The 14815-nt window shown below is 47.8% G+C and overlaps 2 protein-coding genes across 2 annotated transcripts in view; one reads left to right on the top strand and one right to left on the bottom strand.

Moving 5' to 3' along the window:
• Positions 1-12052, top strand: part of Nmt1 (N-myristoyltransferase 1) — a 33203-nt gene extending 21151 nt beyond the window's left edge. The window contains exons 4-8 of the mRNA XM_036196440.1: positions 5036-5154; positions 8226-8317; positions 9524-9640; positions 10658-10828; positions 11605-12052. Coding sequence (XP_036052333.1) covers positions 5036-5154; positions 8226-8317; positions 9524-9640; positions 10658-10828; positions 11605-11776 — 671 coding nt within the window. The 3' untranslated portion in view covers positions 11777-12052. The remainder of the gene's footprint in view (positions 1-5035; positions 5155-8225; positions 8318-9523; positions 9641-10657; positions 10829-11604) is intronic.
• A 133-nt stretch (positions 12053-12185) lies between these two features.
• On the bottom strand, positions 12186-13181 carry LOC118589855 (glycylpeptide N-tetradecanoyltransferase 1-like; the record flags this gene model as incomplete). The annotated part of the gene is made up of 2 exons (XM_036197503.1): positions 12186-12489; positions 12939-13181. Coding segments are annotated over 2 exons (546 nt in total), but the record flags the coding sequence as incomplete, so codon positions are not given.
• Positions 13182-14815: the final 1634 nt, after the last annotated feature.

Raw genomic sequence — 14815 nt, forward strand, 5'->3', positions numbered from 1 at the left:
CTCAAAACTTATTCAGTAAACAGTTAGTTGGCTGAAGCTTAAGTGGCTTAGCAGTTCATGCAGAGTCAGTTGATGCAGGGAACTGTCTTCTGAAGTCGCTTCATGTCTGACCTTGGTTCAACAAACAGACACTTGGAAATCTGACCTTGTGCGGTTCATATGCAGGGGCAACTAGTCTACTTTGAGTTTGCTCTGAGGTCTTAAATCAGCCAATGGTATAAAAAGCTCTTTGTCACTGAGAGTATTGTGTTTTCCTGTGTCAGTCTGAGCAATGAAAAATGTCCTAGTATTATTCCTATTCATCAAAATTGTACAGCTTAGGAAGGGATCTTCTTCTTCCTGACCTTCCACAGATAATATGTGCCCCAAAAGTACAGAACACACCACCAATAGGCTGTGGAAAGAACCCCACAGCTGTACTTTTTTAGGGAGGAACTGGCAGCACATGAGAACATTACAGACAGAAAACAACGGTATCCACAGCCAATGACCCCCACGGTCTTTGCCTAGTGGGGCTCCCCATCAGAGTTATTCATCCGATGGGTCGACTTGTTGAATATTAGTTGTCATCTGCTGTATATTCTGTGGCCTCTGGCAGACTGTGGGGGCTCAGCCCTAAGTGGGACATCACCCCTCTCCTCCCAAGGCTCAGGGGTCTTCACAGGGGAGGAGGGGAAACAACTGTAAGAGGTGGTGATAGCATCAGAGAGAGTGTGCTGCAGACACTATAGCGACTGTAGTGTGACAGCACGCACACGGCCTGCTCAGGCTCTTCAGATAAAACCTCAGCATTGTGCAAGGTGGACACAAAGCTCTACCACCAGCTGAGGAGCTGTTAGCCTTTGATAGCTACTGGGAGAGGAGAGTGGGTTTCCTTTAATGAAATGACCCATTAGGTTAACCACACACCAGGACAGGCTCCACTCCCACCACTAGAAAGTGGACTCAGTGGAGAAAGAAAAATAATCTCAAGTTGGGTGGGAATGGTTGAGAAAGTAGAGAAAGTGGTAATGGGAGAAGTTTGGGGGTGACTATGTTCAGATACATTGTATGAAATTCTCTAATAAAAATATTCGCTGAAAATTAAAACAAATCAAGAGTTCAAAGCTAGCCTCCAATATGCAGTGAGTTTGAGGTCAGATTGTACTATATGAGATCACATCTCAAAAAAGCATTTGCAGCTGGGCGGTGGTGGCATACACCTTTAATCCCAGCACTCAGGGAGGCAGAGGCAGGTGGATCTCTGTGAGTTCGAGGCCAGCCTGGTCTACAGAGTGAGATTCAGGACAGGCTCCAAAGCTACAGAGAGAAACCCTTTCTCAAAAAAACATCAACAACCAACAACAACAAAAAGCATTTGCAGACCAAGCAGTTGTGGTGCACGCCTTTAATCCCAGCACTCTGGAGGCAGACAGATCTCTGTGAGTTCAAGGCCAGCCTGGTCTACAGAATGAGTTCTAGGACAGCCAAGGCTGTTGTTACACAGGGAAACCTTGTCTTGAACTCCCCGCCTCCCCTCCAAAAAAAGCCTTTGCATCAGAGTATACTTTTTTTTCTTCTTTTTCCAGACAAGGTTTCTCTGTGTAGCCCTGGCTGTCCTGGAACTCGATTTGTAGACCAGACTGACCTCGAACTCACAGAAATCTGCCTGCCTCTGCCTCCCAAGTGCTGGGATTTAAAGGTGTATGCCACTATTGCCCCGCCAGATGTAGTTTTTATTTTCACATAAAGAACTAAATCCTTCTGGGCATGGACAAATGCCTTAACTATCAAACAGAATTTGTTAAATGATTTTATTTTTTATTTATGTGGGAGTTGGAGAGATAGCTCATGGTTAAGAACATTTGTTCTTACAGAGGACCCAGGTTAGTTCCCAGCACCTAAGTGGTGATTGCCAACCATCTGTAACTCCAGTTCCAGGGCATCTGACCCCTTCTTCTGACCTCCATGGGCACCAGGCACACTATGGTACATATACATATAAGCAGGCAAAACACTCATACACATCAAAAAATAAAATAAAATAAATAAGCTTAAATTTTTATGTGCCTATGTATGCCTGTATTTGTTTTAGGTATGCGTTTGCCCTCAAAGGCTAGAAAGGGTGCCATGTACCACAGCCCCTGGAACTGGCCTTACAGCCTTATGAATCATATGACATGGGTGCAGGGAACTGAACTGGAGTCCTCTGGAAGAGCAACCATGCTCTTAATCACTGCACCATCTTCCAGTCCCTATACAGGAGTCTTGATCTGAGCCAAGGTTTCTAAGGCAGACTTCATTGATGTTTCATAGCACATTGGCATGCACGTGTGTGCTCAGAGCCAAGGCCACAGGGAAGTCACAGAACACTGTCTGGAATATCTCAGATTTGGTACATGTTTAATTTTCAATTTGCTTCTGGTCTGTGTGTTCAAAACCATTTACTGTTACCACAGTTGACACCCCACACTCTCACGTACGTAAGCTCGGGTCATGACATACAGTTTCAGGAGCTTTGGTCTGCAACAGTTGTTACATGCCCTGAATGAGCCTTCAGTTCCTCTTCAGATCCTGCCATTCTTTCCTTGTTGAGGGGAGCAGATGTTTTCTGCTCAGCTTTGCCTGTCCCTCTGTGCCTCAGCGGGCCCTCCACCTTATGCTGCTCTGGCTCTGCACAGCAGGCATGGGAGGCAAAAGGAAGTAAGTGACTGAGAATAATTGGAAGTAATCAGAGGGCTGCGTATCTGGTGTATACCTGTAGTCCAGCATTAGGAGGCTGAGACAGGAGGATTGCTGTGAGCACAAGGCCAGGCTGGGCTACTTAGCATTCTCCTGTCTTAAAAAAACAAAGGTTGACTCCTTGACTGCCTGGTTTTCCTCTCCAGTCTCCTGTAGTTTCAGCTCCCCTTCATCTCAGCCTCCCCAGCTCAGGGAGACTTCCCAGTAGTATCTGCAGACCTGTGATTCAGCCCAAAGGCATTTGTAGGGCTCAAAGCACTGAGGCCCTGAGCTGGCAGTGGCAGTTAGCTGGCCCACAGGGCTGGAAGCTGAGCTTACAAGGCTGACAGAGCCTGGCTCCTAGAAGCCATCATCTGACTGAGGAGTAAGCCCAGTCCTTTGTTGTTGTTCTTGACACAAAGACAGCTTTGTTGCAGCTCCTTACAAATCTCCTCAGGTCAAGGAAGGGTGTCTGGGTTAGAACATGAGGACACTCTGCACCAACCAGAAGGCAGGAAGCCAGATTAGCTATGATGAATATTCCTCATTCAGGAGTATTGGGATAAGTCTATTTAATGATCAAAGGAATTTATTTGGGGGTAAACTCACAACCATGGGAGATTTATCATAGGGTCTGGGAAATCTGAACTATGTCTTATGCTGAACGCTTGGTCCAAAATCTCTGTATACGGAACCACGAGGTAGCCAAGAGGGGCCAGCATGCGAGTATCCCAGGTCTGAAGGGTCTCCAGAGACCACACCCTGGGGGTGGTACCTCAAGGTCATAGGCAGGTGTCACAGCTACAGCTGCCTCTCTAGGGGCAGTGCTTCAGGACATGGCTCCAACAGCTACCCACTACATCTCCCCCTTTAGTCTAAATAAGAAAGTTCTAACCTAACACACAAAAAACCACAATAGGAATGATTATCAAGGAGAAATAAAGGTTAATGACATAAACAGATGGAACTACAGCCAACAGGACCAGCACCAAATGAGAGACACAAACTAACATGCAGAGAAGTCTGGAGCGTAGGTAAATGGTGTTAGATTATTTCAAAAGCTGTCTTATCCTGAAGAATCTGAATTTAGTACTTAGTATGTTCTAAATAAGATATAAGAAGATTGTAACTGTTAGTCTTTAACCCCATCAAAGACCTGAGAAGGAATATAATAATACCTGAGAAAATGGGAAATCTTTCAAGAATAGAGACAGCTGGCAGCCTGGTCAGTCACCTAAAGTATCTCAGCACCATTGGGGCATCCAGTTTGGCTACAGGCCTAGAATATCTGACAGAACGTTTTCAGAAGCAGGAGTTTTGAAAGGCCATCTTACCCTGTCCTGGCAGAGTTCAGTAGTCACTTTTCTTTGTGTCTGCTCATCAGGAAAGGACAGCATTTGTACTGTCATCAGTTGAGGTAAGGACAGTTCTTTGCCCCGCAGGCCTTTATGGCAGAAAGAAGAAAAACTTCCAAATGAAGTGTCTTAAAAGCCCAACATTTTCTCGGGATCAGATCAGTGCTGCCCGGAGCTTGGGTCTCACGTCAGCAGAATTCTAAGTTATTTAAACACATAGCCACCAGGGACCCTAAGACCCGGGATGTACATATGCTGGCCTCTCTTAGCTACCTTGTGGTTCTGGATACTGGGACATAGTTCAGATTTCCCAAACCCTATGATAAATCTCCCATGGTTGTGAGTTTACCCCCAAATTAGTTCCTTTGATCATTAAATAGACAATGGGGATTTATCCCAATATCTGTCGCTCACAGCCTTCTCAAGGTCATAGGCAGGTGTAATAGTCACAGCTGCCTCACTAGGGGGGATGCTTCAGCGCATGGCTCAAAACAGCTACCTACTACAGAGGAGCCCAAGGGAGATTTACAAGCATTTCCAGAAATGAGCTACCTTAGATCCCAGAGTCTTCCCAGGTTGTCCATGCATTGGACCTCAACTAGGGGCCAATGGTGACTGGAGAGAGAGTTTACAGTTGCCAAGCCTGGTTTGTTCTTCAGCTAGGGACAAAGGGAATTAGCTCTGGTCATTTTTTATTCCTCAGATAGGGTCTTATGTAGCCCAGACTGGCCTTAACCTCACTGTGTAGTGGAAGATGACCTTGAAGTTCTGACCCTTCTGCCCCCACTGAATGCTGGTTATAGGCATGCACCACTATGCCCAGGTTATGTAGTGCTGAGGATCACACCCAGGCCTTTGTGTAGTTAAGGTGACCACTCCAGCAGATGAGCATCATCTCCAGCCCTCCAGTGAATGTTTTAAAAGAGCTCTCCCTGCCCCATGCTGGAGGCTGACAGTTGACCCTGGCTGTGCTCTTCTAGGTGAAGTGGTAAACACCCACGGGCCAGTGGAACCCGACAAGGACAACATTCGACAGGAGCCCTACACTCTACCCCAGGGCTTCATTTGGGATGCCTTGGACCTGGGAGACCGTGGTGTGGTGAGTAGGCCTGGCTTGCAGGCAGGACCCTAGCTTCTGAGCCACAGAGGGTTGAACAAACTGCACCTGGTACTTTCTGGGCATGCCCCCGATTCCACACAGTAGTGGTTAGCGTCTCATGCGTGTTGAGTGAAAGCTGCCCTCTCAGTTTCCCGTTGTTTAGTTTTTCCCTTTTGTTTCTTATTTATTTTTATTCCTTTGCTATTGCTTTTGCCTTCTTATGTTTGTTTGGTTGGTTTGGGTTTTTTTTTTGTTTTTAATTTTTTTTCTTAACATTTATTTTATTATACATAGTGTTCTGCCTGCATGTATGCCTGCAGGCCAGAAGAGGGCACCAGATCTCATTACAGATGGTTGTGAGCCACCATGTGGTTGCTGGGAATTGAACTCAGGACCTCTGGAAGAGCAGCCAGTGCTCTTAACCTCTGAGCCATCTCTCCAGCCCGTTTGTTTTGTTTTGAGACAGGGTCTCTATTATATAGCCCTGTCTGTCCTGGAACTCACTTTGTAGACCAGGCTGGCCTTTAACTCACAGAGATCCACCTGCCTCTTTGCCTCCCGAGTGCTGCGATTAAAGGCGTGGGACACCACAGCCCAGCTGAAACTGGTTATGTTTACTTATTTTTATTGTATGTGATGTATGTGTATGGACATACACATGTGTGCAGGTCAGAAGACCTCTGTGGAGTCAGTTCTCTTCCATGCGTGTGACAGACAGGTCAAGGTGAATGTGAAGCACCTTTACCCACTGAGCCATCTTGCTGGTCCTGTGGTTAGTTTTTTTGAGAAAGAATCTTACACTGTAGTCTAGGCTGGCCTTGAACTGTTGGCTCTCCTGCTTAGCCTCCCAAGTAATGCCATTATAGGTGTAACCCACCATGTCTGGTTTTTTTATTTCTTGGTCTGTTTTGTTTGTTTGTTTGTTTTTGTGTTTGGTTTTTTCAAGACAGGGTTTCTCTGTGTAGCTCTGGCTGTCCTGGAACTTGCTCTGTAGATCAGGCTAGCTTCTAATTTAGAGATCTGCCTGCCTCTGCCTCCCTAGTGCTTAGCATTAAAGATGTGTGACACCATTACCTGGCTTAAAGATTTATTTTTAATGTGAGTTTGCATGTGGGTATATGTCTATCTTAGAGTTGTTGCTATGATAGAACACCATAAACAAAAGCAGCTTGGGGAGGAAGGGTTTGTCTCAACTCAGAACTCTTGATTCACAGCTCTGTAACTGGTAGGAAGGCAGGGCAGAAACGGGCTACTCTTAGGGAGGCATTCTCTCAGTTAATAGTCCCTCTTCCTAGATATGTCTGACTGTGTTAAGTTGACAAAAACTAACCAGCACAGTGCATATGAGTTTGGGGAGACCCACAGAGGTCAGAGGCATTGTATCCCCTGGAGCTACAGTTACAGATGGTTGTGAGCCTCCTGATCTGGGTGTTGAGAAGTGAACCAGGGTCTCTGGAAGAGCAGCAAATGCTCTTAACCACTGAGCCATCTCTCCAGCTCCTTATTATTCTTGATATGTGTATGGGGGGCAGCATGTCCATACCTGTGAGTGTGCATGTGCAAGTGTGCATCCATATGTTTGGTTCTTGTTTGGTTTTGTTTGGTTTTTTTTTTTTGGGGGGGGGGTTGGTTTTTCGAGACAGGGTTTCTCTGTGTAGCTTTTTCGCCTTTCCTGGATCTCACTCTGTAGACCAGGCTGGCCTCGAACTCACCAAGATCTGGTTTTGGTTTTGAGACAGGGTCTAACTATGTGGCCCTAGCAGGCATGGAACTTGCTATATAGACCAAGGTGGCCTTGAACTCATGGAGCTCCATTTCCCTTCCAAGTGCTGGGATTACAGTCATGCACCACCATACCTAGCATTTGTTTTGAGTTTGTTTTTTTAGGTAGATGTCTGCTGGTACTGCAGGTATGTGCACCAGCACCTGATTATGTGGTGCTAGGGAATTAACACAGAGCTCTGTGTGCCCTGGACAAGTAACCTGCCAGCTGCTCTCTCCCACAGCCACCTTCTCTCTTCCCTTTGAAACAGTCTTAGTATGTAACCCTGGCTGGCCTTGAATTTGAGTCAGACCTGCTTCAGGCCCCTGAGTGCTACGATTGCAAGCCTGCACCATCACTCCGGCTCTCCTAGTGTTTTAACATCAGGGTGTTAGGAGTTTGGGATTTTCTCTGTAAGGAACGATGAAAATGTGAATAGTCCCCGTCCTCTCCTTTAACTTTCGTTTGTTTGTTTGTTTGTTTGTTTTTTGGTTTTTCGAGACAGGGTTTCTCCATGTAGTTTTGGTGCCTGTTCTGGATCTCACCTTGTAGACCAGGCTGGTCTTGAACTCACAGAGATCCACCTGGCTCTGCCTCCCTGAATGCTGGGATTAAAGGCGTGTGCCGCCATCGTCCAGCTTATCCCCCCCTTAACTTTTAAGAGCCCTCTCCACCATACCTGGTTTAGGAACAGATCTGTTTGGAGAGAGCAGGGCTGGGAGCTAGGGAGACGGGCGATGGAGAGGGCAAGCAGTAACCTACCTGTGGAGGTCAGAGAACAACTCTGTGAAGTCAGTTCTCTCCTACTTTTATGTGAGTTTCAAGGACTGAACTCAGGTCCTTAGACTTGTACAGTAAGTGCTTTTACCTACTTGGGCCTGCTGATGGGACTACTATGATGGCTGAAAAAGGACAAAATCTTCTGGGCTAGATGATTTAAAAAAAAAAACCAAAACTTCTTTTTTTTTTTTTTTTAAATATGGCAGTCAAGTAGTTCCTGACCAGCCCCAAAAATTTCTCCAAAGCATGTTCACAGAAAACAGGAAGCTTCCTCTGATGAATAGATGATAGTCTAATGCTGCCTTGTAATGAAGTATGTGATCTGCCCCCTAGTGGTTCTGGTTTTTATTGCAACCAAGGGTACCTACTCTAAAAGAATCTTGGCCATGTCTGGGATGACACAGATTTGTGAGACTAGAGGTGGTTTTGATAGTTAGCCTTGTCCTTTTAATGAAGCTAGGAGCTACAGGGCATTGGAGTTGGCTCCCACTTGGCAGAACACCTCAGTGAGCTACTTGTTTCTCTGCAGCTGAAAGAACTGTACACCCTCCTGAATGAGAACTATGTGGAGGACGATGATAACATGTTCCGATTTGATTATTCCCCAGAGTTTCTCTTGTGGTAAGTTGTAAGGAGCGTCTTTGTTATAATTTTATCTAACTTGTAAAAGGTAGAAGTTAATTTCTCAGGGTTCTGGAGGCTAGGAGATCAAAGGCCCCAAAGGCTTAGTGTCTGGTAATGACCTGGTCTCCAGCTCCAAGATCTCTTCCAGTTTTAAGGGCAAAGCAGAGAACAGAACCACAAAAGAACACAGAGTCCTCATCTTTCCCCAGAGCCAGTCTTTGGGTGGTAAACTGCTGTGTGCTTGAGTTCGTGCATCTGGAGACTTGCTTTAAGTGGTGCTTAGAACAGAAATCTCTCTTAAAATAGACTGGCTGAGGGAGATGTGCAGAATTGGTACCCTGAAGCAAAGATTATCTACCATATGGTGACCTTTTCTAGGGAGAACAGTAGATGAGACCTACTAAGATTTGAAAGAAAAGTTCTTCACTACCTAGTTAATAAGCACGCTCAGTTGTAGGAAATAGCTTATCCTGGATGGGCCATCTACTAACCTGGGCTACACTTAACATCCAAGAAGCATGAGGCCAGAGTGGAGTGAGATCACCCAAATGGATAGGAAAAGCAGAGAGATGCTCTGAGAGGCTGGTGGTGGCAAAGCTCAGGGTTTCCATGTTAGTCCCTAACCACTGGCTTCCAAATGGAAGTCCTGCATGTTCAAGCTCTGAGATGAACATAAAGGCTAGGCATGTGGCACATGCCGATAAAACCAGCACTTAGGAGGTAGGTAGAGACATGCAAATCTGCATTCAAGGCCAACCTGTTCTAAATAGAGGGTTCCAAGCCAGCTAAGGCTACATAGTAAGACCCTGTTTCAAAACACAGAAACACAGAACCTAGTGTAGGGGTGTACTTATGGCAGAACCAGGATGGTCACAAGTTTGCAACCAGCCTAGGGTACAGAGATAACCTTGTTTCAAAAAAGCAGCAAAGGCTGGGCTGTAGCTTAGTGCCAGAGAACTTGCTAGAATGTATGTGCAAGATTGGGCATGATCTCCAGCATGACAGAGAAAAAGATGCTTTTGAGAAATGCCTGTGACTTGATTGTGTTGGAGTCTAGGAAGCCTTGGTCCTAAAGAAAATGTAGCTGTCAACCCCCAGGGAAGTGGTAGTACCAGCTCAGCACCCAGCATGGCTCTGGAGCCTGAGCAGCTCTCCCGCCTGCTGTAAGCGGTACCACAGCTCCTGTCCTTATCTTTGTTCCAGGGCTCTCCGGCCACCTGGCTGGCTCCCACAGTGGCACTGCGGGGTTCGAGTGGTCTCAAGTCGGAAACTGGTTGGGTTCATTAGTGCCATCCCAGCAAACATCCACATCTATGACACGTAAGCATCAGCCCTTGTCACCACCATCCTGCTGGTCTGGGAGGGAGAAGAAAGCTACATGTTTACCTATGAGAGGAAGGTGGAGGGGCCAGTGAGGTGGAGGCATCCATATGCTGGGAATAAAATTCATCTGGGAACCATGTGTTTTGGCATGCATGTTGGCTCTTTAATCCCAGCACTTGGTAGCAGAGGTGGGTGGATCTCTGTGAATTCAAGGCCAGCCTGATATACATAGCAAGTTTCAGGCCAGCCAAGGCTACGTAGTGAGACTGTCTCTGAGTTGTAGCTGGTAGTTTTGTCTGTGACTTATGCTGAGGCCACCCACTTCTGCATTCCTGCCCCAGTCACATGGTGACACCCTTGAGCAGCTTCAGAAATGGGCAGGAGCCAGTGTGACCCAGACTCAGATGGTCTCACGGTCATGGGCTGCAGTCTTCTGGGTCTACAGGCTGTAGTGGAGGTAGAGGAAGGAGGGTCGATAGCTCAGGGCTGGCCTGAGTTACTTAGCAAGTTCAAGATCAAGCTTGTCTCCGATCTAGACTGGCCTTGATTTACTCTGGGGTTCTTTTTTTTTTTTTTTTTTTTTTTTTTAAGATTTTTTTATTTATTACACATACAGTGTTCTGTCTACATGACAGAAGAGGGCACCAGATCTCATTACAGATGGTTGTGAGCCACCATGTGGTTGCTGGGGATTGAACTCGGGACCTCTGGAAGAACAGCCAGTGCTCTTAACCTCAGAGCCACCACTCCAGCCCTTACTCTGGGGTTCTTAATGCTGCTTCATTGTCTGCCACATGCCGGACTCCCCAGCCACTCACAGGCTTCCCACTTCCCTTTTAAAGTAAGGGATGTAGGCAGGCTAGAAACTGGTAGTAGGTGGGATCCCCAGTAGTGACTGCTGGGTGCAGATGACAGCAAAATGCACACTTCAGGTGTAGCTCTGCCTGATTGAAGAGATTCTTATGGCATTGTGTGGGAAAAGCCTGTCAGTCAGCATTTTGCCTCCCTCTTAAGAGAGAAGAAGATGGTGGAGATTAACTTCCTGTGTGTCCACAAGAAGCTGCGCTCCAAGAGGGTGGCTCCAGTTCTGATCCGAGAGATAACCCGGCGGGTCCACCTGGAGGGCATTTTCCAAGCGGTTTACACTGCCGGAGTTGTATTGCCAAAGCCTGTTGGCACCTGCAGGTAAAAATTCGTTCCTGTGGGTGTTGTGAGTGCAGATGCCTGGCTCAAGCTGAGGAGTAATGTCACTGAGACATAGCATTGCCCTGCTCTGTGCCTGCTCAGTGGGGTGTGGGTGGCTGGGGAGCCAGCAGGAGCCAGGTGGAAACCATTTGGGGAATGTAGTGGAGGGTGTGTTCAGACCAACCAGAAAGAAATTCTCAGATCGGATTACCACCAGAGATGAGGGTTTTGTCTTTTAAGGATGAGACCAAACCTGGGTTTTTGTAGAAAATGCCTTTAAGTTTTAGGTATTTGGCTCAGTTTCATTATGAATATTTTGTGGATCAAAGACAGCTTGTCTGACCCCTGTGTGATCTAAGGACAGCCTTCACCTTGGAAAGGTGTTTGAAACAATCAAATAATCTCTGCCTAGAGAACCGAAAAAACAATAACTCCAGGTGAATACGGAAGAGGAGGAAGAGGAGGGTAAGCAGACCTGCCAGTCTTCTGGGCACGAGTGCCCATCTTCCACTGACCTGATTCCAGGAGCGGAGTGTGCTCCCCAGACAGTACTCTAACAAAAGAATGGCTTTTGAAATGGAAAAATAGGGAGAAAAAATTCCCGGAGGGCCCATGGCAGCTCTACCCACTGGAGGATGCTGAGCCTGTGCCTCCAGAAAGGGGCTTGATGAGTCGCTCATGACACCTGCAGGCCATCTGGAGGTCCCCTGCCCTTGTCCTCTTAGTGAGTAGGACTGGCCAGAGTCCTCTGAGGCCAGACATTTGTGTCCCTGCAGGTACTGGCATCGGTCCCTAAACCCTCGGAAGCTGATTGAAGTGAAGTTCTCCCACCTGAGCAGAAATATGACCATGCAGCGCACCATGAAACTCTACCGACTGCCAGAGGCCAGTGGTGCTCGGGTGGCGGGTAGGGTGGGGGTGGGGAGGTTTCCATTTACCAGCCCCTAGTCGCCAGGTTCTGTGTCTTCCTGCTCTAAGGGTGTTTTTGTTTCATTTCCCTGGTTCTCTTGAATCTGTGCCTGGCTTAGCATCCCTGCTGTCCACTGACAGGCTTGGAGAACACCACTTCTCTGTAATTTTAGCCTAGGTGAAGCTTAGATAGAAAATGGATCTCTCTACTGAACCTTGATCTCATCTCTGCCTCACACATTCCACAGACCAGTGTGGTAAGCTCTCAAGTGTCCACTCCCTTCTGCCAAGACAGCAGAGGAGCTTGTGAGAGAGGCCAGATTTTTTCCTTTTTTTTTTTTTTTTTTAGACAGGGTTTCTCTGTGGAACAGCCCTGGCTGTCCTGGATCTCGCTCTGTAGACCAGGCTGGCCTCAAACACACAGAGATCCGCCTCCCGAGTGCTGGGAATTAAAGGCGTGCACCGCTGCCGCCGCTGCCGCCACCGCCACCACCAGCCCAGCAGCAGCAAACTCTTGAGCTGTGCTCACTACCACCAAAAGCCCTCCCTTTGAGTCTCCCAAGACCATCTGGTCTACTGCTCACCATTTTGGCTAGAACAAGGGCGTCGCTCATCAGGTCTAGAAGAGGGGTCTGGGTGTGGACGTTGTAGAAGGAGTAAGCAGCTTTTAGACTCTTGTGGGTTGGATGGTTCATGATGGTGGATGGCAGCGTATAAAAGCTCAGGAAATCAGTCACCTCCCCATTTGCATTCTGAAGGGGAGATTAGATAAACAGGCGCTGTCCCACATGCAAAGGACAGGCAGCCCAGAGACCAGGGAGGCGAATGGGTGGATACTGGAACAGGACGTGCAGCAAGAAGAAGCACACCAGCTAAGGGCTCTTGAGGACAGCCAGGCTGCACTGTGGGCTGAGCAACCCTGCTGGGCATAGCCAGGGATGTCTTCACATGGCTGGCATCCTCAGACTTCGGCTTTGGCATCTGGACCAGACTAGCTCAAGCAGAGGCAGAGGTAGCCTAAGAGGTACAGTGCTCTCAGTTCTGTATTGAGCAGAGGTGGGGATCAAAGGGATTCTTTCAACAATGCAAACTATCACTCTGATTTGTTGAAGACCAAACAGAGATTTCAGGAAGCCTAACAATGGAAATACCAGCTCTCTGGGAACCTAGCCATTTCTCTGGGCATGGACGGCCAACTCACCTCAACCACAAAAGTGTCAATGATGTTCTCCTGGGGATAGAACCAATGCTCTACCTCCTCCTGGCTCATGACTGGTGTGAGGTGGAACTGCTTCAAGTACCTGGTGAGCAGCTGGTGCACTACTGGAATGTCCTTTTTTTCCATTGGTCGAAGCCCAGCTGTCTTGGGGTTCTGGAAGGAGGACAGCAAAGATGGTATCAGATGCTGGGCGGTGGTGTCATACGCCTTTAATCCCAGCACTTGGGAGGCAGAGCCAGGTGGATCTCTGTGAGTTCGAGGCCAGCCTGGTCTACAGAGCAAGTCCCTGTCTCGAAAAAAAACAAAACAAAAGATGATATCAGATGTGCCTATCACCCATGGACCTGCTCACACAGGCCCTTAGGAGAGAAATGCAGGTCTTCCTCAGCATCACCCCTAACCCTTAGGGCATCCAGACTCAGCCTGTCTCTGGGAATCTGGCTGGTCCTTCCCTCCTGCAGGGCTAATGCTGGGGCAGAGGCTGTGGCACCCATTTCTATCCACATGGTTCTAGTCTAATACAGGCCTTCCTGTCCTCCTCCATGTCACTCTCCACAAAGCATATGGCCTGCTACCCTGGAGCCCATTGAATTCAGTGGACGGAAACCACATGATCCTGTGAACAGATACTAGAGGCTCAGTACACACAGGAGTGCTGGTCCAGTTGAAAACAGCAGATCTGTGACACAAATGATACACGCCTGTCACTGCCCGACACAACCAGGGCAGGGAACACTTTTAAAAGTCCAGTGTGGCCGGGCACTGGTGGCACATGCTTTTACAACTCTGCTCCTAGTGCTCCACAGGGAGAAGAGGCAGAGAGCAGAAATGAGGATAACTTGGGCCAGCTAGCTTGGTGTGAACAAAGGAAAACAGTAGAGACCCGACCTTCAAACACACTGGCAATTGCTTACACACACAAATGCATGTGCATTAAACTTCAGTCTGGACCCCACCCTTCAAACTTCCTTGATGATCTTCATCTCTCTAGGAAATGCTTACTGACTGACTCCATTCATCACGGCAGTCCCCAAAATGACTTCTCAACCCTGAAAATATACCCCATGCTAGTTTCTCACCAAATACTGGGGGGGTGGGGGGGTTCCGTATATTCTTTGGGATCGTAGAGCACCTGAGTATGGCTCTCTACCTGCCTAGAACGCAGGGAGAGGAGACAGGAGCACACAAGGAAGAAGACAGATCCCTGATATTGTTCCCAACCTTTCCCATTCTTTTTTTTTTTTTCCTTGAGACCAGGTCTCATGTAGCCCAGGCTGGCCCTTCTCGTCTTCCTGGTCCGGCCTGCTGGGATCACAGGCACAAGACAGCACACTCAGTTTCCCAAATCTGTTTGGCAGTATGTAACTATGGTGTGGCATTCTCTCAAGGACAATGACCCACACCCACACTTGTTATTAGACCCATGCCAAGGTGAGGAACCCCATGTGCATTGCAGATCAACTGATTCAGTCAGCAGACCTTTGGGCAGCAAGCAATGTGTACAGATGACAGCCACCTGGAGCTGCTGAGGCCAGCAAAGGGATTGAGAGTTCAGAGCTCAGATCCTGAAAGCAGACACGACTGGAGAAGACACTTGTTTCTTTGGGAGAGCAGGCATGACTGAGATCGAGAGTTGAAGGCCTACTGGGCAGTGGTGGTGGCGCACACCTTTAATCCCAGCACTCGGGAGGCAGGGCCAGGTGGATCTCTGTGAGTTCGAGGCCAGCCTGGTCTACAGAGTGAGTTCCAGGACAGACACTGAAAAAACAAACAAACAAACAAACAAAAACAAAACTAGAATTGAAGATCTGCTCACTCCAGGCTGTACAATCCCTCAGTGCCATTCTGGGTATGAGGGA

Source organism: Onychomys torridus, chromosome 8 (genome assembly GCF_903995425.1).
Source record: "Onychomys torridus chromosome 8, mOncTor1.1, whole genome shotgun sequence".
Lineage (NCBI taxonomy): Eukaryota > Metazoa > Chordata > Mammalia > Rodentia > Cricetidae > Onychomys > Onychomys torridus.